Below are 24,963 nucleotides of genomic sequence, written 5' to 3' on the forward strand. Positions count from 1 at the left end.
ACACATCAGTTGACTGAAATTGAATTAGCTACCTGAAATCCCGGCTTTTTCATAGATCTCCTTGATGCTGAATGAAGGCATCTTTATGATACTTCAAGAAATTTTTAATTTTCAAATACCCTGCTATTTATACTTCACGGGTGACATCTTGTTTAAAGACAGTATTTTTCATATTTATTTAAATTTCTCCATGAATGTGCTAAAGTCAAATGTTTGATGGTCTACATAAAGTCACTCATAATATGCTGAATAACTGTCTTGCCTGTGCATCCAATATTTGATATATCAACAGATGCTTGCCATACAAATTTCTTTTTTCATCTATACAACAGAAAATATAAACCCAAAGCAAGTCCTTTTTCATTTAATTTCTCGACCTTTCAATAAACTGTTCCTTGAAGACACTAGTTAAATAAAGCTCTAAGTAAACAGCTAAGGAAAAAAAAAACCAAACCAAACAAACAAAAAACAAAAACCAAGCAAACATGCACCTTGGGAGGTTTGCTGCTTTATTCTATTACTAACAATGTCTTCATTATTTATATATATAGGCACTGGTTTCCAGCCACTGAAGCTGAATCTAGGTAATTAAACATTTATACCATCCCCCGCTGTGCCATAATGTCTAACTGTGTCCAAAGAGGCCTAGGTGTGCTGTTACACACCCGGGACTGAGACAAGGAATTTGCTGAGCTACCTTTGATAAAGGTCTACACCTGGAACTTAATAGCACATGATATGGTTTCTGAATATTGCAAGAGGTGGCAAAAATAACTTACTGCTCAAGAACTGTTTCATCTTATGGTTCCAGAACTGCAAATAGCTCTATTAATTTCAATAAACATGAAAGTGAAAATTTGTTGACATCATAAAGTATATATTGTTATTACACTGTTTCCTTACACTAGATTATTATACGATAGCTTAAAGAAGAATTTAAATTGAAATGGATTTGTTTTGCACAGTTTGAGATCAGAAGATAAATTTCTAGTGTTTTCAGAATAGGAGAAATAGTTAGCAGAATGAAAGTCAGCCCCTCTAATTCCATCAGGCTCTCTCTAAATCAACTATAAGGCTTTTCGGAAATTCAGTACCATCTAAAAGCAAACCAACAACTTCTAATTTCTGTACTATAAAATTACAATACCATAGCATACATGCACCGGACAAGGTTTATAGGAGGAACTAGTACCTTATACACTAACTGTTGTAGGTGAAAAAATTATAAAATTTTTGGGGTACATAAACTCTTTCTCATCTAAGTACATATATGACTCTAAAAAGATTTTCTGACTTACTCTGCTAGTTAGTTTTCTGTTTATTCTTAAGCACAAAAACATATCTGTCAGTGTTCTCCAAGCATGGACCCTGCTAACAAAAGCTAAGTCTCACTACATAGATATAAAACCCCCTGCAGTCATTAGATTGAACTATTTAAACCATTTTTAAGCTGTATTGTGTCATGAAGCTGTTTTATTTTTATTTTCCAAATAACTTTCAATTACAAGAGACTGGCAATTCCTAGGATCACACACTCTCCTTGAACACCATGGAGTGTGTGTCATTTATCTGTGCATGAGGAAATGGGGCAAAGGGCATTACGGTGAAGGGAGAAAAAAAAAGGAACTCTCATTCCTTCCCCTTGTCCCCCAAGTTCTTCAGCAGCTCAGAGAAGTTAATAGACAGTTGGACTACAGTGTAGTATAATCTCCATGTTCCTTGACTGTGATGGCCAACAGAGAGTGTATCTTAGTATGACAGTAAGGCTAGCAAAGTTAACAATACATGGGAGCTAATTTAAGGAAAACATTTGTATGTCAGTTTAGCCATCAGTAGGATGCATTGACTAGGTGTGGTCTTCATAAGGATATCGAGCAAGTTTAAATCTGCAACTTTAACAATATGTGTGTGTACTGACTACATTATATTACATTGCATCATGACAGTCTTGAATATAGTGAAAATTGAAAGCTAGGTAATATATTTTTGAGTAGAGAACATGATTTGACAGTGCAATCATGGTAATTTTCACAGAGAGAAAAGAAAGCAACTTGGTATTTAAACATATTTACAGAGAGTCCATTTTTTTTTGTTTTGCACTCCAGCCCCAAGAAACAGAAGACAGAAAAAACGTGTGCTTTCAGTGCTGTGTTCATTAAAAGCACCTACTGCTGCTGGAAGTTCATTCTGTAGTGATGAAGAGTGAGCTTTGAACACAGTAAGATAAGGGAGACAATATTAGGCAAATGGATACATGAGAAATAGGATCAGAGAACAGCCTCGGACAAGTGGCCCAGACATGAAAGTCTAAGTTGCCAAGTCTCCAAAATGCTTTTAGAGGAACATGGTGAAGGAGAACTGGGGACTGCAGTAAGACAAAGTGAGGGAGAATAATGTTCTATGATGATTGCTTTTGATCTTTTCTGATATAATTTTATACAGAATTTGCTAAAAGTTCTGCTAAAAGGCTGCTAAAATTAACTGCCATTTTTTGAACTCTGTCTAGGAATATCAAAAGTTATTAAAATTTCATTTAATGATTAAAGTTCAAATAAAAATACAAAGTCAGTCAAGATATTAGGGAAATTAACACAGTAAACTATTGAGTAAATACATTTGATTCTGAATTTGCTTAGAGAACTCTTTGAGATTTCATTTAAAAAATTCTGCTAGTTCTTAAGACTGGTGAAGGTTGAAGACTTGATTTTTAAAGAGAAGCTATTGGTCTGTGTCATAAGTATTTCAAAACATATACATTACAAAGGTAGCAGACTTACGTCAAGGTAAGTCTCAAATGTTTTATCCACTTGCACAGGAGATAAAGACAGAACAAGGAGGCAGTTCCCTAGCACTGCTCCTCAGATTTATCCTTTACAGAATTATAAATAGTTCTGTTGAAGGTTTTGATTTATGTGTAGCAGATTAAAACAGTTTCCCTCAAAACAACTTCCTCAACCCAGTAAGAGAGATGAAGGAACAGAGAAAATATCAGAACCTCCACTGAATTGCCCATTTCATGTCACTTTAAAACATGTCCCTTGAAAATCAACACTTGAAAAAAATGAACTGATCTATCTAAACATCAAATGCCCATAACTAAAAACTGCACATGGATTTTATCAGTTTTTAGAAGCCAGATCATGACCAGCGAGCAAAGTGTTTCATTGCCTATGCAGAAATACAGCTATGAAAAGCAAATTTCTGCTTCCAGTTTGAGTAACAGGTCTGAGTTAGAATCTGTGAGATTGATAGCAAGTAGTTCAGTCTTTCCACTTTCTCTGACAGACTCCAGATCAGGTTCCAGTGCCATCAGTGTTTTCTCAGGAAATGATTCTTCCTAGCACTGAATGAAGGGGGTACAAGAAAACTGAGAATGACTTCCTCTCACTAGCAGGAACATGAAGGAATCACAGTTTCTCTGAAGTCCCCTTTCTCCTTCAGCTTTTAAAAAACATGTTTTCTCTGTATCATAAACACACATATACATTCATTTTTTTTCTTCAGTTGACTCCAGTTTTATGAGAAACAATCAACAACTTCAGGGATGGAGGGAAAACCAACCAACCAAACAAACAAACACCCACAACACACCGTATTTCACTGTCAATCAGCAACAGGCATTGCCTAATCCAGCAAGAGATTTTCCCTCTCCTACAGACACATCAGAACTGACTTAAACAGTGCTTGTTGCAAATGTTTCCATGTAGTTTAATTAAGTTGCATCTAACTGGAATCATGAAATTGGTCTTTTTAGCTCTGTACCTGAGACAGTTATTAAGCAAACAATAAGAAAATGAACACTTGAAAAACAAAACATGAACTGATGTATTTAAACCTCAAACGTTCATAACTATACACTGTACATAGATTTTATCAAAGTTTTTAAAAGCCTGACCATGACCAGCAAGTAAAGGAACCTCAGTCAGAAGGAACCATGTCTTCTGCTGCAGTTTACAAAAACTTTCTTTATCAGGTTGCTTACCTACTTGTTTTCCCCAGAAATACTTGGAGGCCATTGCCTCCAAGTAAAGGTATGTAGTATATAATCTCATTTAAATTCAGGATAACATTCAGTCAGAATTAAAATATGCTACTACTTCTTCATTTTCCACTATTTGCAATGAAAATATGTTTCACACAAACTGAACTGCACTTCTTAGTTCCTCATCTGTTTAATTAGACCTTCCATGATTTTCAATGATATAGCCATACAATTTCACTACTCTAGCTAATGGTGTTTCTCGTTTTAATAAAGTTATTTTGTTAGGAATATAATCCTCAAAATCTATGTAAAAGGAAGATGATCCTGTGAACTCATTTTTTGAAATAAGCTTCATTTCAATCATCCTTAATTGACTCTGGTTTCTCAAAGCACAGTCCTATACCTCACAGTCATATTTTGATTGAATAAGTGACACAACTGTAGGAAAGTCTTGAAAATGTACCTGTGTTATTTGAAGAAAAAAAATCCAGAAGATAGGAAAAAATCACTAACCACACTATTTTCAATTAAAAAAAAAAGAAATCAACTGTTTCCTTCTCAGACACGACCTTCCTCTTTTATAACTTAACATAAATTATTCCTTTCTGGCATATCTGGGTCTCCATTTTGCAAAACTACTTCTTTATATACTGTGATACCAGACTAACAAAGGACTGGGACATTCATTAGTCACTCCCACGTTCTTTGTGGAAAAAGGCACAGTGAGCTTTACACTCCAAAGTGGTTTTTGTATGTAAAATAAGTTCCTTTCTGTGCATGTTTAATGGTACCTTTGCAACATCACAACACAGTCAGAATTCACATCCAGCTCCATTCCCCACCACCATAAATAGCACCAGTAGTTTGGTGCATGATTGTCCCAATCATTCAACACCCTGTGCTGTCCCAGCTTTTTCCTGCAATCCTAATCTTTATCAAAAGATGTGACAAGACTTTTGCAGGGGACATACTAAAATGTCTTTCTGCTCTCTAACTCCGCACAGACGTGATGCTTTGAATACACCTCATTTTCCAAATCCATATTGTTTAATTGGGTCAACATACCACCAACAGTCATTATGTTTCTATAGCTTTATCTAGGAGCCATGTAGATTGAACATGCCATTCTATGGTTACAAAATACAGAACAGACCTCTTAAGAAATACTACAATTCACATCTTCTCTGATACACTAATACTGGAAAATGAAGGATAACCAGTAACATTAAGGATTCTCTAACTGTCTTAACCTACTGGTAAATGATGCATCACACAAAATTCAAAAATCCTGTTTATTTTGAAGGACCTATTTTGATGGTATCTTCATTAAATACACCAGGGTTTTTAACCTTCCTCTTAGCACTAAAACAGCAAGATAGATACCACTGCTGTCCCTCCTTCACAATGGAGTTGAGAAAAAGTTGACCTAAAATACTTATTTTCTTTCTGCCTTCTTAACTTCCAAAATATCTATTTCAAAATCAAGAGAAACAGATATTACATAAAACAACTCGAGGCACCATCATTATTTATGGAAAAACCTAACTAAGTTGGTTAACCAGAGAAATTCCTGTCCCCTCCCTCCTTAACACATGTACATGGTAAGACTAAATAATCATACAGCCTTCTTACTGTTACCTCCTTCACTCCTTCTATTTTCCAAGGAAATTTAGGATTTGATACTGCTACAATGTAATTGACTACCTTACAGACACCAGCTGTTGATCGACTGGGGAATACTGTCAGCATGCCTCAGTTACTTACAAGATTATACAGCAAATGTAAATTCTTCAAGAAGAAAATTGTTCCTTTTATTCATCTACATTTTGTACCCTACAGCTACCTCTGTATTCTAGGAATTGGTGTTACTTCATAGCTTCTATGAGTTCACAGCCTTTTAATTGTGAAAAACTAATGACGCAGGCCAAAAAAACTATGTAATTCTCTAACAGGCTGGGGAACCAGTATGTGGGTTTACCATTTAGGATGTTTTTCCTAGAGGGCAAAAGCAGCAGGTGACTTACAGCTTCTGTATTAACGCAGAGCTAAACACGAGCCTTGACAGTGCTATCAGTTAGAAAAAAAAATCTAGTTATTGTACTAAAATACTTTGCTGTGTATACATTCACTAAATGCCTATGAACAATAAAGAATTTCTTTTCTCCATTTAAAATAGGAGCTTATTTTACAGCCAGTACAGGGCAAGCCACTTTTGTAACTGCAGTTCTTTAGAATACAGGAGAGACTTTCATAGAAGAGCAGATCTACACTAGCTCAGGTAGTTTTCTCAACTCTGTTATTTAAAAAAAAAAAATCACATTTAATTTGGTAAAATTAATCATTGAAATATATCTAGGCTTATTCTCAAATTCAGCTTTATACTACCCTTTCTAAACCTAGCTAAAATAAAATCTGATTTAAATATTTACTGTAGGTGTAACATTAGCAAGACAAATGAAGTGTCAGTGACATGCATAACATCTAACATTATTTCAACATTATGCTCAATACAATACGTGCACTATATTTTAGGAATGACTACATACCATTTAATTTATAAAATAATTTATATCTTAATGGATAATTTCATGACAGTGCTGGCATATTCCTAAATGTTTAAAATAAATGTTTTCTTAATGCTTACTGGTATCTAATTGTATTGCCATTAAAATCAAACCCAAACTACCACGCTAAAAAAAGTTACAAGCTAAAATGTTGAGTGCATACATATCAGTGATACAAATATCCCTATCACAGGGTGAGAGAATTTAATAAAATTTAAGTTTAAAAACCTTATCCCACTTCGATAAAATTTGTTTGTATTTTTGTAAAAGAAACACCTACGAGACAATTACCTCTTTCATTTTCCTAAACTGTGCACATATCATATTGCAAAACTAAAGGAAAAGTAGGAGCAAGCTCACAAAAGCTGCAAACAGAACAGGATATCATGCATAATGTTCACAACAACTCACAGGTTATTAGTAAGTTATGAGAAAAACAGGTAAGCCTTTCATGCCAAACATTGCTTTCATTTCAATGACAGTAACTCCCCTTGCCTTCAGCAGGAATTACACCTGTGTAAATGAAAGCAAATGTGGGCCAGGAAATCAGTTTACCCATAAAAGAAAGGAACTTTAGACAGAAAAAAGGCTCTAACCACTTTGTCCTCCTGGAGTTCATATCCACGAAAGCAAGAAAGAAAGGACAGAAAAAAGACAAAGAAGGGAAGAGTCACTTTCATTTTGAAAGCAAGCAGTAGTATTTGTTAGTAAAACAAACAAACAAATATTAAAGGAATTAATATATATCTGTCTTATTTCCCCAAGTGGTGAAGATCTCATGAAAAATTTTAATAATATTCTTAATCCTTTCATAGGTGAAACTGATATTATTTTATATATCAAAGAAAATATTTGTACAAAAAAAATTGCACAAAGAAAATTATTTTCATAAAAATAATTTGGGATTCATCTTCTAAGTACCTTAATAAAACAAATGGAGTGTCTTATAAAAAGGATGCAGAATTTAGCTCCACATGCCTTGGACCCCAGCATTGCAAATGATTAGCATGCATCAACCCTTGGCACTTGCAAAGAGTCCAGCGAAATGAAGAACGTCTGTTCACTGCAGCCAGACACGGGGTGTGCATAATGGCATAACTGCATGTTAGTAACTCAGTGCATCTTTAAAATACTGGAGTTTCAAAGCATTAGGCGACAGAGTTTGTCACAAGTGTTTACTGTATGTCATGTCAGATCTGTGTTAGTTACACTTTTTCATATCCGTAAATATTAAACACAAACATTCCCATTTATTATTATTTTCCTTGAAGGAATTGATGTTTTAGCTGCCTAACATTGTAAAATGGAAAAATACTTTTGAAAACGAAAATATTTAAAATGCTTTCAGTCAAAACTATTTCCCATATTTGTGAATGATGATTTTTTTTCTGGTACCTTAATTTCACATGCCAACACAGAGACTAAATCTAGGCATGCAATTAAGCACTTAGCCATGTTGGAAATACAACTGCTCACCAGGAAAGAGTGACAACTCATTTTATAGCTTTGTTGTTCAGACACATATATGACATATAACTTTGTGCTCTTATAGAAGTTTTAGGTTCTCTCTAATACTAGAGACACAAACACATAGGAGAAAATACAACAGAGGCCAACCAAGACAGTCAGGGCAGTGGAGCACACAATATATAAGGAGAAGATGAGGGAAATAGGCTTGTCTAGCCAGAAGAAGGCTGGGGTAGGGAAGGGTGCAGGAACAGGGGAACTACTTGCATTCCTCAACTACTTAAAGGTGAGCTATAGGGAAGACAAAGTCAGAATTTTCTTGAAGATGCACAGCTAAAGGACAAAACACAACAATCAGGGGATTGGACTGGACAAAAGTAAAAACAAAATCACAAGAGTGGCTAAGCCCTAAAAGTGATTGTCCAAAGACAATTCTCCATCCTTGGAGATTTTTACAACTCAGTTGGACAAGATCCTGAAAACCTGGTCTAACTTCAAAGTTGAGCCTTCTTAGAGCAAGCTATTGGTCTAGATAACCTCCACAGGTGCCATCTGACCCAACTTACTCTATGATTTTATGTACAGTGGTAAAAGATCAAAGTATTTTCAAATATGTTGGGGGTTTTGGTCGCATTCTCAATTATAGAAATAGGATGTATCATTGAAAGCTATCTAAATCACAGGACTTGTAAGCATTATCACTCTGTGTGCAAAGACATATTTATCTGCACAGCTTCAGATGTTCTGCTGCTTTCCTAGCAGCACATCTTGTCTCATTGCAATAAGAGTGGCACTAGTTGCTCATAGATGTTTTGAATGGAAACATCTAGTGCCCCAATTTCTCATCCTCACCTCTGATGAAATATACCCTACTATGAAAGAGGAGTATAATCCATAAGCAGGTATTTTTAGCACAGAGGCTAAGAAACTTTTAAAATTGTAAATCCCTGATTAGGTTGCTTTCTTAGTGAATGTCTCACAGCTGCAGGAAGAGGCAAGTAACAGCACAGAAGAGCAATTAAGTCAGAATACACCAGCTCCCCACTTTAAGACAGCAATTAAATACAACATTTTAATACAAAATAACGTGAAAATATTAAATAAACTCCAACAAGACACAGTAGGCAAAATAACACATGACAAAGATTTTAAATAAATTAAACTGAATTAAAAAGTAAAGGTAGCAGTTTTCACAAAAGTGAGAGGCAGAGACAGTGATATTTCAAACTAGTAAATGGGAGCAGCTCTAAAACAATCAATAATGAATGAAAAATGTAAATATTAAATAAAAGAGGTTAAAACTTATACAAATTTTCAAAAGGGGCAAGATCCTTAAGAAAACATCCTTAATGTTGTAATAACTTTGATGTCTTCAGTTTTATCTTCTGCTTTTCATGTTCTGCACTGCACCACTATCCCTAACACTTTAGAGCAGACAATAAATAAGGTGCATAACATTTGAAGAAAATGCTTAGAAGTTATGCTATTTTGAAAGTGTTAATTCCTTATAATTTTCACTACGTAAAATTTACAGTCTGGTCATTTTGTGACAATTAGTATTATGTGTAGTATTCTCCTCAAGGATACACACTGAAGCATGGGATAAAATGCAATAAATACAACTTACAACACAGGAAATTCAGACTAAATAAAAGGAAATTTTTCTTCTATTCTTTAGCCATGAGAGTGGTCAAGAACTGGAACTGGTTGCTCAGAGTCTCCATCCCTGAAGATTCAAAACTCAACAGGGCAAGGCCTTCTGAAAACTCATAATACAACACTCTTTGAGCAAGAGGTTAATTATTCTATGATTCTATTCTTTCTCAATCATGAAGAAAATCTAGCTATATTATCCTTTTAAAATAACTGTCTCCTACATACAGTACAACTAAACGTTTTGTCATTCATATGTATTTCTTTCCCAATTTTACCTCTATTTCAAAAATGGCTTATATAATTTACCCACTGTCCTGACTACTTTTATGCTGTTCTATCGCAGTATTCCAGTCTAGCCAAATCATAAGTGATAATTATGTATAGAAAATTTTTCCTGTTCCTTATTCTAATAGTCTTCTGCAAGCACACAGATGACCTGCATCTCTTCACACTATGAATTATGTTCTAATTGATTTCACTTTGTTTTCACTTCAGATAAGAGGATTTTTAAAACACTCCTGAGGAGTAAAACCATAATACACAAGAAGAAATGTAAATTCACACCAGAAAAGCAAATTCAAATAACAACATAATGGAGTATACATTCAGATCCGTAATAGGGATTACTCAGAAATAAATAAACAAACAAACAAACTCTCACTGCAACACTGCTGTATGTTTTAGAAAGGACAGTTTAAGAGTTTTGAGCCAGTTTTTCTAACACCCAGTCTTGTGTCAGGAGGTTCTAATGTTAGAAACTAATGGCTCATAAATATTGATCTGGTAATACTGTTCTGTTGCATCACTCTCTCATTTTGCCAAATCTTAATTTGACTTCAAATCAAGAGTTTCCAAAACTCAGACTTAACTTCAATCACAGAAAAGATAAAACAGATACTAAATACATCATAAGACTGTAAGCAAGGAGAACGTACTGACTCACATTTTCTAGAACCCCAGACTACATTAGTAAAAATCATGGCTAATCAATAATTCTCATATATCAAAGATATTACCAGTAGAAGTCTCACTCTCTGTGAGCTCAAACATTATCCCAAAGTACAAGCACCATTTAGGCAACAATTAAAAGTATATATATATGTATGTATAAACTATATATTAAAAGAAGATGAAAGATTTTTCTCAGAAATTAATGGCCTGATGAAGATTCTCAAACACTTCACCATATAAGTGTAAGCTTTCCAGCACAAAGTAGTAATTCCAAAAAGTGGTGGCTTTGAAAGCACAGTTAAGACTCCAAATCCTGTCATTCACAATGTTGTCATAACAGTAATCAAGACTTGGTTCACATAATCTACCTATGTCGAATAATGTCCAGGATGAAGAGTCTGTTTTCAGAAACAGGCTATGAAATATGAAGACATGGGAAATTCAAGACAAGCCACCACACTTCACTGAACACCTCAGACTACTTCCAGCTTCTCAGCTGCCTCCTCCACATTGCTATTAAACATTCTTGAGTTCAGAGAAGTACAATGCAAGTAGTGACATGACTGACCATATGAGAGACGGTCTAGTCAGTCACTTTAACACCAAAGACATTTGAGAAACTGTTCAATTCAGTTCTCGAAGAAGTTCTCTAAAAAAACAGCAAATTGGTCAGACTTCAGTGGTATTTGTTCTGTTCCCTTTGAAAATGCAAGTATATTTTACTGTTAGTTTTACAGGGAAATATTAATATTCAGACATACAGAAATGTTAGCAAAATGATTGGAATTCCGTCCCAATCTCAAATCTAGAAGGAGTCAATATCTAAACCTTAACCTTTTTAAAAAAAGAAATCTGTTAGAAGGTCAATCTGGCATCTGACTTCATGAGTCAAAGCCACTCTTCACAACAGTATTTTTTCACTTTAAGTGACTAAAATTATCAGTTTGTCTAAAATTATAAGTTCTTCATTGTGTGATCATAATAACCTTTCAGATTTTTGAAAGCTTTGAAATAGAGCAGAGTTCAAGTGTCCTATCCTCTCTTAAAATTGAAACCATCATCTGCCGCTTAATGAGATTCAAAACAGCTACCAAATTAAAATAGTTTCAAATAAATAAAATTAAAAACAAATAGTTGGTGCAGTTGTCATTTGAAGGGAATGATTGTATCTATACAGCTTGTATGAAAAGCATGGAGTTCTCTTGAAGAATCAATAGAAACAGAGCTGTCAATACAGAAATACAGACGTTGAATATCAGTTCTGATAGGCATTAATTTGCATGGAAAGTTTACAGGCTGGAAAGGTGCAATATCCCCTGGTTCAAAATGATTGTTGTGGTAAGGCTTTTACTGTTAGTATTAAATGTAGCAATTTAAGGAAGTGTTTTGCTGGGACAGCGCACTACTTCTACACTGTCTGGGCACAAGCAGGGTCAGCAGCTTGGCCAGGGCCAGGATCAGGGTACAAGAGGTGATACGAGATGGGCTGTGCTCCCACCAGCAGGGCTGTGTCGCCCAGCACACATACAAGGGGAGCAGGGTAGGGGCCAGGACTGTAACAAGGGTCAGCAAAGAATACAGGTCCCCAGCAGTTCCACGGTGATGAGGCCAGCTGGGATGCTGAGCCTACCGACCTGTGCCAGCAAGGGACCAGGACAGCAGCACCGTGGCTCAGGCGGGGACCAAGGCTGAGGCCTGAGCCGAGGAGCAGCTCCCAAGCGAGGGGGTGGAGGCCCCGGCAGAGCTCATCGCAGCCCCGTCTCCCACAGCTCTTTCCCCAGGGCTGAGCTGAGGTCACAGCTGCGCCACATCAGAGCTGCCCAGGAGCACAGGCAGCCAAACCCTGTTCCAGGGAAGGAAGGAGGAACAGTACTGAAGACCATGATGTAGAGCAGCTGAAGTAGCTGAGTCCTGATCAATTTGGGTATAACTTTGGAACGACTAAAGAGGGTGAACACCTCAAATAAAATGGAGCTGAACATTGTTTATAGATGTCTTAACAACCACAGATGTTCACTAAGGCATTAACATTGTTTTCACATAATCAGGATCAGATTTCAGATTGGAAATCTGTAATATATTTGATAATACAAACTCTATTCATGCAAAGACTGAGGTGTGACGTTCACTCTAATTAGGAGGATAACTTTTACAGCCTCCAGTTGTGAATTCAAAACTTCTAATTACGAGATTGTCTTCTGAATTTCAGAGATATTTGTACTGAGATTTCCCTGAAAGATTAAAACATTTGTAGGTTATCAGATTTTACAGGTGTTACAAGGACTAAACTGGGGAAAAAAAAAAAAAAAGGAAAAAAAAAAGATTGATAGGAAATTATCAAGTTTATATCAGATCCTAGTGACTTAAAAATCCTCATTGTGACAGACTAATTCTTTGGTGCTGGTCAATTGTTAACAGAATGAAATGGATTACACATTATCACAAGCACGCTACAATTTTGGTTTGTGGCTCCATATGAAAGGTCACACTGCAAGTCCTGCAGTTAGAATCACTCAACAAAGAGCACTTGATGGTTTTCTGAAAATAAAACATAGCTCCAGAGAAATAATCAGAATGCAAAGGTTTCATAGAACCAGAGGGAGCTGAGAGTACTTCCCCACTTATACATTATGTTTTTCACACACAGTTGCTATGTCTGATAAAAAAAATGAAAATCTCTTACTTTTTGTGTTCAAAGATAAAAAGAGAAGGATGTTTCCGTGGCTGCAAGTGATAGCAGGTTGCATTCAGCATGTGTCTAATTAAGTTTTCAGGCAAGTACTGTCTTCTTCCTCTTCAAGCGAAATGTGGTCTTATTGAATTGGCCTTCTGAGCTGTTGGAATTTATATTCACTGCATACAAAGTTGTATCTATCTGGGAGCTGTATTTGTGCAATATTTTAGCATGTAAATTTCTCAGCTGCATTAACTTCATTCTGCTGTCTACTGCCTCATTCAGTGTGCATTTACCTATATAAATCAGTATGTAATTAAAAAAGAACAATATTATATTTTGTATATAAGTGGTACTTAAATTACTAAGAACAATTATGGCTTGTTATCATCTGATTTGTTATTTCCATTTCAATCAATCCGAAAATGTTCATAAAGATAAAAGAATACAGTTCAAGCTCCCTTACTCCCACGAAATTAAAGCCCCCATCCTGGCTGAATACACCATTCACTAAGGTGATAAGCAGTACAGAGCAGCAGCACCACCCTTTATAGTTTTATTTGTTTGATCTAGAAGGATAATTTTTGTACAGCCTGAACTGAATTTTAATGCTTAAATTTCAGGCACTGTAACCAAACAACAAATAAATCATCCAGTCATTCTGAGAATCCTAATCTAATGCTCTGACAACAAACATTTTTATGCTCTGCCCCTACTCATGACCATGAATGAACCCTGTAGGCAGTAGTCCTCCTTGTGACCTTTGAAAGAGAAGTGTTCTTTGCAATTCTACATCTTCTGAGATGTATGGTGCTAACATCGATCTATACTAAACTATTTAGTGGCAGAATCTGGTGTAAATGTCACGAATTTGGCTTGAAACTTAGTATTATGATAAAAATCATGAACTGATCAAACAGCTCGATCAAAGAACATTTCAAGCAGTTTAAGAAACACCTTATATAAGGTCCAAATCAGACATATGTAACCTGCCAAAAAAAATGTCTGCAAAGACCAAAGAAAATCTAGCACAGTTAAAACAGGAAGTTATTACAAGTCATCCTTCAAGAAGCTGAAGTTGTCTCCATTAAGGAAAACAGAAAATAAGGAATTCAGGTGAATTCTGGTAGACCAAAAATGATTTTCATGGAATAATGTGTATAGGCATAAAACAGATGATGAATAGAAGACTACCACAGTCTGTGTCTGAATTAAATCTATTGTATTCAAGTTCATGGTGATTAGAGAGATACTTACTCTAGAATATTATTTTATGCAAAATGCACCAGAGGATATACTTGAAACTGATATTGCAGAAAGAGAAGTTATAAAGTGAGTCAACAACAACAAAAAAGCAGTAACAAATTTTTAAAATCAGAAGATATTCAGTGTAAAACATCTCAAGTCTAAAATATGTAACTACATAACTAATACGTATTACAAAGTCTTTCATTGACAAGAAGAATAAAAGGTGGCAAAACTTAATTGATTACATTACAAGAAGTACAGGAATAAATGGTCGGGGGTCTTTTAAGAGAGAGGTATCACTAGTGAAGTCTCAAGCGGGATCTGTCTGGAGATTCCCTGTCCAGCATATTCATAAATTATCTAGAAAAGAAATTAAAAAGAAAAAGAAAAGCTTATCTATCATACTCAGTTATCAACAGTAGTAGGAAAAAAGCCAACTGAGAAGAGTTGCAGAACGGACTCATAAAACTGAATGGAGAAGTTGGCTTAGAGAAAGGCAGATCTAAGTTAGATAGTAAGAAAAGCTTTCTATGGTGAGCACAGTGAAGCAGTGGAATGAATTATCTAAGAGGGTGTGGAAGAATCTCATTGGAAATCTGTCAAAAGAAGTCAGACAAATACCTGGTTTACATGAGCCGTCGTGGGGACAGTCCAAACAATATATCAGAACACTTCATTAGGAGATGAAGCCTTCCTCCTAATACACTCAAATATCTGTCCTGATTGCCTTTCATAATCAGTTTAAATTAATACAGACAGTATTGTATCTCTTGTGACCAGAGACATTAGTTAGATAGTTACTAAAAAACAATAAAAATATGTGAGCTTACTGAAGACAAAATTTTAAAATTACCTTAACAAAATCCAAGGCAATTTAAGAGATTTATACATGATCTTGGTTACTTTAATAATCAGGAAATACCAGATTATTTTATACTGTGTCAATCCAAAACTTGATTCCATTATTTAAGCCTACCTTTCAATTTTGGACAAAGAAATTTATAACATTTATACCATTGTGTTCTACCTTCCAGAAGATTAAGGTAATATTTTCAGATTGCATGGTATTTACAATGAACATATTACAGAAAAAAATAGATTTATGGAAACAAATTACACTGAAAAATGATTACATCAATAAATATTTAAAAATTATTGTGTTGATTTACAAAAGATGTTTTTCAACAGAAGATTAGCATAAGATGTGTTGAGTCTCGTCATGAGTATTCTACAAGTGTCTGTCAGAATCTGAGACATGTATCAGATGTGAACACTTTATCTGAAATGTTGAATAAACTGACCTCAGAACTGTCTTCTGTGACTACTTCAGTTCTGCTGAATTTTTTACTCTATGGTCCAAGTTCTTAAAAATTCATATTGCTGTTTTACCTATTGTTACAAACAGCAGTATACTAGCTGTAATTATGTTGTTACTTCATTTATTTTTTTTTCTAAAAATATTTTGATGTTTGCATGCATATTTATATGTACATATACATAACCTATGTGCATCTGTGTAATAGATAATGAAGACTGAAAAGCTCCATAATATATTGTGTATACTGTTTTAACACTAATTTTACAATAATATTGTACAGAAGACCCTGGACAAGCAGAAAAGAAAAAAAATCTTTCATCTGACTTGTAATAATTGGTGTTTCAACATTAGCATCAGTAGATACACCCACCCATCTCCAATACAGAGCACCAGTCTTCCAGTCAAAAAATCGTACTTTCAGGAGTCTGTTAGTGGAAATGTGGCATGTAGTCACAAATCTGTCTGCAAATGGAAGTTATTTGAAATGAGAACAGATGTCTTAAAAGTCCCTAAAGCAAATATCATCACGTCCTTAAAGAAAATCCTTTTCAGTAGCTATGTGATTTGGGTACATAAGAAATTAATAAGAGATACTGAGTTTAGGAGAAGTTTGTTACTAAACTTTCGTAACTCCATACCTTATTTGACCGTAAAGACACTCTTCCTCCACAGCGTGCACAGAATTTAGTTTGGCAATACGAACAGTTATGGCCACAGCCATCAGCAAACTTTGTTTTGTGGCAGATGCCACAGGTTGGGGCATCACCCTTCTGTTCCTGCTGCTGCTGTGATTCTTCACCCATCTTCTTCACTTGCTCCTTATACATTTCAAACTGCTGATGTAATTTTCTGCAGAAGAGAAGAGATCATTAAGTGTTGTTTTATTTAACCTCACAAATACTTTGCAATCACTGAATTGCAATCAATTCAAAAGACAAGTCAGAGAGAAATACTGTAGCAAATAAATTCATTTAATTTATGATGCTCCAGATGTGTACCATTCAATAATGATTTCTTTTTCACTATAGGTAAACTCTAGGAGGAGGCCCAACACTAATAACATGCAGCACAGTCCAGTCCTTGCAAAGAGAAGTAACTTTGCTTTAGGATGTAACCAGCTGTTAGCTACAAATAAAACAGTAAGAAACATGGTCTGAGTTATACAGGTGCCTATGACACTAAACAATAAACTGGTTAATAGCAGAAAAAAAAAAAAAATCTAATTTATTCTTCCAAGTGTACTTTTACCTAATTCCACCAGACAGATGGAAACATATTCTCTTGATACTGCTTATCTTCATTTATCCTAAAATACTGCACAGAATAATGATTCAAAAATGCTTTTTCAATCACTTTTCAAGTACGAGGTGCAAGCCCATAAAAAGTTACATCAGTGTAATAAGTTGTTATAAATCGTTTAAGCCATTTGTATCATTATATAGGCACGGCCATCACACACCAAATGTAAGGTAGAAGATTACCTTAGGTGTAAAATCCAGGGACAGTAGTTTAAGATACACACACATATATTTTACCTTCCATTTACAGTAGACCAGAAGCACATTCATAGTCAGCTTCCATGTGCATACACAACTGCAATGATTCCTTCAGGCATGCTACTTCATTCGTATTTCTGAGACTACAACCAAATCTCCATACATGATAGTTAAAACCGCCTCACTAGGACCAAAGTTGCAACTCACTGGATGCTCCGTAATGGCAGTTTTTTCTCAATCCCCCTATTTCTGAAGGTAAATGATGTAATGGGAAATTTAATTTTCATTTTTGAAAGTTATAATTTTTTAGCTGAAAAAAAGCTGGAAAATGTGACATGGAGTATTGTAAGAGATTCAAAGCCAAAGAGAAAAGAAAAGAACTTTGCCTTCTCTTTTGTTTTTATCCATGTGATTTAAAGGCATCTGAACACTGATCTTTAAATTCTTACCATGGAATTCAAGTCACCTAATATTGCTAATAGAGACTGTAAATTTTAGGAATCTAAACGTTATTAATCTAATTTAAGTAGTTTATTTAGTTCCCTGAACAGGCACAAGCAAAACCCCAAAATGAAGCATTTTCTATGAAACATTAAAATACTATACTAATGCTTTACTAAGTCAAAAAGTGCAAAAGAGATTTATTTTTCTTTAGAATTTTCTTCAGGAGATTCTTGAGATTAGATTGTTAAAAACACACGTGAAGCCTAAGATAGAACAAGGGATATCTCCTGGAAAAAACTAAATCTAGGATACCAACTTCCTTAATCACAGAATGTTGGGGATTGGAAGAGACCTCGAAAGATCATCTAGTCCAAACCCCTTGCCGAAGCAGGAACACCTGGACGAGGTTACACAGGAATGTGTCCAGGCGGGTTTTGAATGTCTCCAGAGTAGGAGACTCCACAACCTCCCTGGGCAGCCTGTTCCAGTGTCTGTCACCCTCACTGAGAAAAAGTTTCTTCTCATATTTAAGTGGAACCTCCTGTGTTCCAGTTTGAACCCATTGCCTCTTGTCCTATCATTGGTTATCACCAAGAAGAGCCTGGCTCCATCCTCGTGACACTCATCTTTTACATATTTATAAACATTAATGTGGTCACTGCTCAGTCTCCTCTTCTCCAAGCTAAAGAGACCCAACTCCCTCAGCCTTTCCTCATAAGGGAGATGCTCCACTCCCTTAATCATCTTTGCGGCTCTAATGCAGAAATATATTCTTTATATAGTTCAGATAAAAATTAATGATAAAAAACCACTTCATCAGAAGCGTCAGAGGCTCTTACAATAAAAAATATTACACTGAATCAGTTAAAAATTATTTACCATGGCCAGTCACAAATGGTGCTCCCCATGGTTCAGTATTGGGGCCAGTTGTGTTTAATCTCTTTATCAATGATCTGGATGAGGGGATTGAGTGCATCCTCAGTAATTTTGCAAATGACATCAAGTTGGGTGGGCGTGCTGATCTGCTGGAGGGTAGGATAGCCATACAGAGGGAACTGGACCAGCTGGATCGATGGGCTGAGTCCAAGTGTATGAGGTTCAACAAGGCCAAGTGCCAGTTCCTGCACTTGGGTCACAGCAACCCCAGGCAGCACTACAGGCTCGAGGAAGAGTGGCTGGAAAGCTGCCTGGTGGAAAAGGATCTGGGGGTGTTGATTGACAGTGGCTGAACATGAGCCAGCAGTGTGCCCAAGTGGACAAAAATGCCAACAGCACCCTGGCTTGTATGAGGAATAGTGTGGCCAGCTGGACTAGGGAAGTTATCATCTCCCCATACTCAGCACTGGTCAGGCCACACCTCAAATCCTGCGTTCAGTTTTGGGCCCCTCACTACAAGAAAGACATTGAGGTGTTGGAGAGAGTTCAGAGAAGGGCAACAGAGCTGGTAAGGGGTCTGGAGCACAAGTCCTATGAGGAGCAGGTGAGGGAACTGGGGCTGTTTAGCCTGGAGAAAAGGAGGCTGAGGGGAGACCTTATTGCTGTCTACCTGAAAGGAATGTCTTCACAGAAAGGGCTGTCAAGCACTGGAACAAGCTGCCCAGGGAAGTGGTAGAGTCAGCATCCCTGGAGGTGTTTAAAAGATGTATACATGAAGTTTTTAAGGACACAGTTTAACGCCAGTTTTAGGTTATGGTTGGACTTGATCTTGGGGGTCTCATCCAACCAAAACGATCCCATGATTCTATATTCACAGATATGGCAAAAATTCGTGAGATCTACTCCCCAAGAATGTACTTTACATTATTCCACGGAGGAGTTAGAGGAACAAACAGGCAGCTTCCTCCCTCCATCAGGCAAGACAGGAGTCAGGAGGCACACCTCTTCTGTGCGTCAAAATGTTGCCTTGAGCTCTCAGCTGCCATTGACCCTTTTCCAGAAATGGGGAACACAGGGTTACTTCATTTTATGTGTCATTTTTCTAATCTACCTGCTCTTGTCGCTTGAGTTGAAGTTTGAGTCCACGTGCTGTCCTCAGGAAATAGCAGTTGCTTGTTTTTCTCTCATTTTCAGCCCTTCTCCCCCACATGTGTGGAGTCAGGGGTAAGTGCCTTCCTCTGCCTACTCACTGCTTCAAAGAGTTCACTGCTGGCTGTTCTTTGTTGAGTGGGGCAGGACACAAGTTACTAATAAGAAAGAGCTGAATGAAGTTGAGAACAACGTTTGGAAATCTGGAAACCTGGCACATTTCTGCATTTTACACTGACAACAATATATAATTGGTAGTTAGTAGTCTGGCCCATTTCCATCAATAACATATGTAATCTCTGAGACCTTGTTTGCCTTTTAATTTTGCCACACGTTGCATATACTTCATTTAAAGCATATTATCTATGCTGAACTTCAAGTTTATTTTAGGTTACATTCAGTTTTGTGGCTTCCTTATAATCTATGGCCTTTGTTTGTATGATTATTTGCATAGCAGTCTCACTGATGCATAAAAAGCACAAGCCTTTTGCCAGTTCTTAAGCCTCATGTGCTGAAATAATTTCAATTTTGTTTCCCCTTGGGCACAAGAATCTATGTAAAGGTCACAACTTTTGCCTCAAAGTATAAACTTTTCAAAGTTATACAGAGCAGTTTTCTAAAATCCTTGTTCTAGTAGCAAACAACTTATCTGCCAAAATAATTCGTTATTACATCTTTTTATGTTCCAAGAAAAATAGTACATGTATTGACAGATGAACAAAGAAGACAGAAATCTATTAAATAATCAGTTACACACTGTATGTGTTCTGCTTACTGAGCAGAATCATTTGAGATGAGTATACGTACTTGAAAAAAAATGCAAAGTATTCATTTTAGGAATTCCATAATGAAAATATATTTTTTCTATTTTATAGATCAATTTTTTTATTTTTTTTATTTTTTTTATTTTTTTTATTTTTTTAATTCTCTAGATGCAAGGGGTTTAGCCACAAACTAAACTAATAACATGCAGCAATAATGAGGTGTTTAGAATAGTGGAGAATTTGAAGCACATTCAGTATATATGTATAACATTCTTCAGAAAATGCAACACAAATAAAGCTGCATTTTGTTCAGGTTGTCTGTACTCATGTCTCTAATAAGAACATTGCTATCTGAAAGAGCTCAGGAGTTCAGCGACCAGGGAACTGAAAGGAACCAGTACCAAGGCCAACTTCAGAGCCTGGGGCTGAACTCGTGTATCCCAAGACTACAGCACCCAGGTCATATACTCCAGTGAATTACTCTGTTGATGCAAGTCGCCAAGATCCACGCTGTGAGACTGAAAAACAGGCTCTGCAGATGAGCTGCATTTTAGGCCAAAATTATTATCCATTACACAAACCTCATCCTTAGGCATGATAGGGGGTTTTTTTGGTTGTAAACCCAGATAATTACATCAGACCATAGCATAAAAGAACATTTAAGTAGAAAACTCAGCAACCAATATCTATAAACCCTATTTTGACAATAACCTCAATAGCACATGCCATCTATCTGTACTGGTGCAAAATCTCTCTCCTTTTCCTCATTGTTTCCAAAAATACAAGTATCCACTTTAATAACTGCTATAAATTTTAGAGGAAAAGGAGAAGTTGATATGAGTTTACCCAAATAGCAAATGATAATGAAAAGCCAGGCTGGAAAACTGGTATTTAAGTTCTGCTTATTTTCATCTCTTTTGAGAATGAATTCCCTGAATCACACTCATATCTGCTGGAAGTTACAGTGGCAAAGTTCATGAGGTTTGTATGACTAGTCAATTTTTTTTAACTGCAAAACTTCATATCCAAGAGAGCTGCATAGAGGACTTTTCCGTGTCAAAAGCAACTGTTTCTAAGAGTTTGGGTTGCTCTGTCAAGGTCAATAAATAGTTTCTATTGGAATACTTGTTTTGTTCTGGAATGCAGTTAAATTAATTCTGCTTATTCTTGTTTCCCCACACCTTTCTGGAAATAAGAAATTCAATATCAATAAAAAGAAGCAGCAATCCATAAGGTCTTTCATGACCCATGACCTACTGCCAAAGGCAAGTAAGAAAAGCAAGTTCAGTAATCTGATGTCTCTTATTATTACAAAGTTTTTATTTTCTCCTGTCATCCAGCAATGCCCACAAAACTTGCGGCACTTTAACGACAAATAGTCCTTAGTACTGAGAAGAAGTTCCAAAGCCATTCCTGCCTTCCAAAAGTTCACTTAAATGTTTCTGAAATTTCCAAAGCTGCTTGAAGTCTGCCATCAGAAGTGGGAAAGTTAAGCAAGTATCCAGGAAGCTGAGGCCAGATCTAAGTGTAGCAGCCACTTCTCATTTCCTGGCTACAGTTCTCTTGGAATTTCACTACTGATTGTAGCCTGACCCTCATTTCCTGTTCCCAGGCACAGAGCATGGATGTGGCTGGGATCGCAGAATCATAGAACTGTTTAGGTTGGAAAAGACCTTTAAGACCATCAAGTCCAACAGTTAACCTAACACTGCCAAGTCCAACACTAAACTACATCCTTAAGTGCCACATCTACACATCTTTTAAATACCTCCAGGGATGGTGACTCCACCACTTTCTTGGGCAGCCTGTTCAAATGTTTGACAACCCCTTTCATGAAGAAATTTTTCCTAATATCCAATCTAAACCTCCGCTGGTCCAGCCTGAGGCCATTTCCTCTTGTCCTATTGCTTGTTACTTGGGAGAAGAGATGAGCGCCCACCTTGCTACAACCTCCTTTCAGGTAGCTATATAGAGCAATAGGGTCTCCCTTGAATCCAGGTTTGAAAAATGGTTTGTTCTCTTCCAGTTAGTTCAATGACTGTTCTGCCTGGTGGCAATGACTATCTGGTAACATACAATGTTCTTCCCTGTACCTTATTAAAGACTTAATGCTTTCTACTTTTACAATAGTGCTAGCTAACCTATCACTGAATACACCCACTTCTCTTCTTAATGGATACTATTCTTATACATATAAGACCATGTGTTAGTAGAGGTTAGGAAACAATTGGCTGAACATCAGCTCCACTGAGAAGCTACCGTGGAAAATAGGGTGAAAAACAGGCTTTGAGCCACTGGTGTGTGTGGTCTCATTACAAATTGGACAAATTACATATGGTGCTACATTAGCAAGGGTATGAGCAGCAGATAGAGAGAAGTTATTTTTCCCCCTCAGTTGGTGCTGGCAAGGCTGCACCTGGAATATTGTGTCCAGACTGGAGTCCAGCAAGTCAAGAGGGATGTTAGCAAATTGGACCAAAACCACTAGTCAGGAGTCTAGACTATGTAGTCTGCAAGGTGGGAATAAAGGAGCCATATTTGTTCAATCCATTGAAGATTAATGGACTAAGGAGTGATCCAACATTTGCCTGAAACTAGTTATCTAATCTAAAAATTACCTGAAAAAAAATTGGATAGCCAAATTCTTCCTGGTAGTCACATATCCAAAAGAAGGGGCAAAAGGCACTGTAATAGCACATTGGGAGGTTCAGGTTGGATATTAGGAGAAGTTTTTTCACTAGGAGGGCAGTGCAACACTGGAACAGGTTTTCCCGCGAGGCTGTGAGGTCACCATCACTGGAGGTTTCCAAAAGCTCAGGCTGCCCTGATATAGTGCTGGCAATAAGCATGCTTTGAGTGGGAAGCTGGTTCACAGATCCCCTTCAAACATTGTTTCTGTTATTATCTACTTGACAATGGCTTTGTGGAAGATGGAATATACGAAGTCTAAAATCAAGCAGAAACATAGGGGAAAGTATTCAGCAACAATTATTTGGCTCAGCAGTGCTGAACACAAAGAAATGACTTAACTTTCACCAACAGGGGAAAACAAACAAACAACAAACTTTTTCATTCTTTTCATAAAATACTGTGAAAATAGTTAACTTTCTCAAAGTTTGACCAAAGACCTCACATGTACTCTCAACTTCATGTAATGCAAAGGGCAGAAAAATCTTGATTTTATACTTTCATACTGATGTGTGGATGCTACAAAAAAGATTTTTAAAAAAAAAAAAAAAGAAAAAGCAGTATGGTGAGCAATGCAAAACAGAACTTTTCTTAATCACCACATGACAGTTTTCTAGTAGCTGACTGAAATGAGAAAGGGCACCACATAAAATTCCTCTTCAGAAGACCGTAATTCTACCTTAAATCTAGCAAAGAAATATAATAAAGCAATTAAAGACTCCACCTTGAAAAAAGAATCTTACATCCAATCCTGTTTAAAATTAATGGATTACCATACCCAGGCTAATAACACAACTACAGTCTTGATGCTATTCACATTTCAGTTTTCAGGCTTCATACCATTGAAGATGAAATATTGACATAAACTAGATGTCAGCAGAGATCTCCACAAATATTCACTTAATCCACAACACTTTAATTTTCTTGCTGGCAAAATGAAATCTCTACTGCCTCATTAGAACTGCCATACTATTTTAACTGTCTGGTTTCCTCGAATAAACAATAATTAACTATTTTCTACTCTCAGTAGGTTTAACTTCAGAGCCATCTACAGAAGTGAAATGCCTAACCTTAAATTTTGGTTTAAAAAAATCCCACCAAAAATATTTAGAGAATACAAATTGAAAAGGGTTAAAGTCTTAACTGTAGGTTAAACTCTTACTTTTTAATCTATGCCCTGGAATTTACAATAACTGGCAGAAGTCCAAGATATTGAGAAGAGCTAGTCTGAATTTTCGAATTAAATGGCTTTTCATTTGAGACATTTACTTTGATTTCCTGCTGAAAGTACCAGTTTTATTAATAGCCGAACCTTCACTGACTTGTCTTTTTGATCTCAAACATAATGTCCAAAAAAGAGAAGAGATCATAAAATCCAATTTGTTTGGGTGTTTACTTGACATGTAAGAGACCTAGATTTTAATTTCTACCTGCCTTGAATCTCAGTCTCCCACATTCTATGCAGGAACAGTAACTCACAAGCTTATCTCAAAATTATGCATAGTCCTCCTACAGGAGTTGTTGCACTTTGTATAAATAATCTGAAATTTTTTAATCCATTGTAGTGAAGAATCTAGGGGAAAATGAACTTCACACTAGTTTTTTCATAGTCAATAGCTATAGAGATTTTTCCTAGCTTTTTAAGTATATTTTTAAGAACAAGGAGGTTAAATATAAGCCATATAA

The 24,963-nt window shown here is 36.2% G+C and overlaps 1 protein-coding gene across 18 annotated transcripts in view; it reads right to left on the bottom strand.

Moving 5' to 3' along the window:
• RIMS2 (regulating synaptic membrane exocytosis 2) overlaps nt 1-24,963 on the bottom strand; it is a gene marked incomplete at its 5' end in the record, with an annotated part of 469,329 nt that overhangs the window by 361,643 nt on the left and 82,723 nt on the right. For 9 of the 18 annotated variants that reach the window (XM_080338798.1, XM_080338791.1, XM_080338813.1 and 6 more), the window contains one exon: nt 16,499-16,709. In XM_080338798.1, the coding sequence (XP_080194924.1) occupies nt 16,499-16,709 (211 nt within the window). Of the gene's footprint in view, nt 1-16,477; nt 16,710-24,963 lie in introns of all 18 variants that reach the window. The other 9 variants (XM_080338818.1, XM_080338796.1, XM_080338794.1 and 6 more) reach the window with 1 other exon arrangement.

The sequence above is a fragment of the Nesoenas mayeri genome (assembly GCF_963082525.1).
Source record: "Nesoenas mayeri genome assembly, chromosome: 2".
In the NCBI taxonomy this organism is placed as follows: domain Eukaryota; kingdom Metazoa; phylum Chordata; class Aves; order Columbiformes; family Columbidae; genus Nesoenas; species Nesoenas mayeri.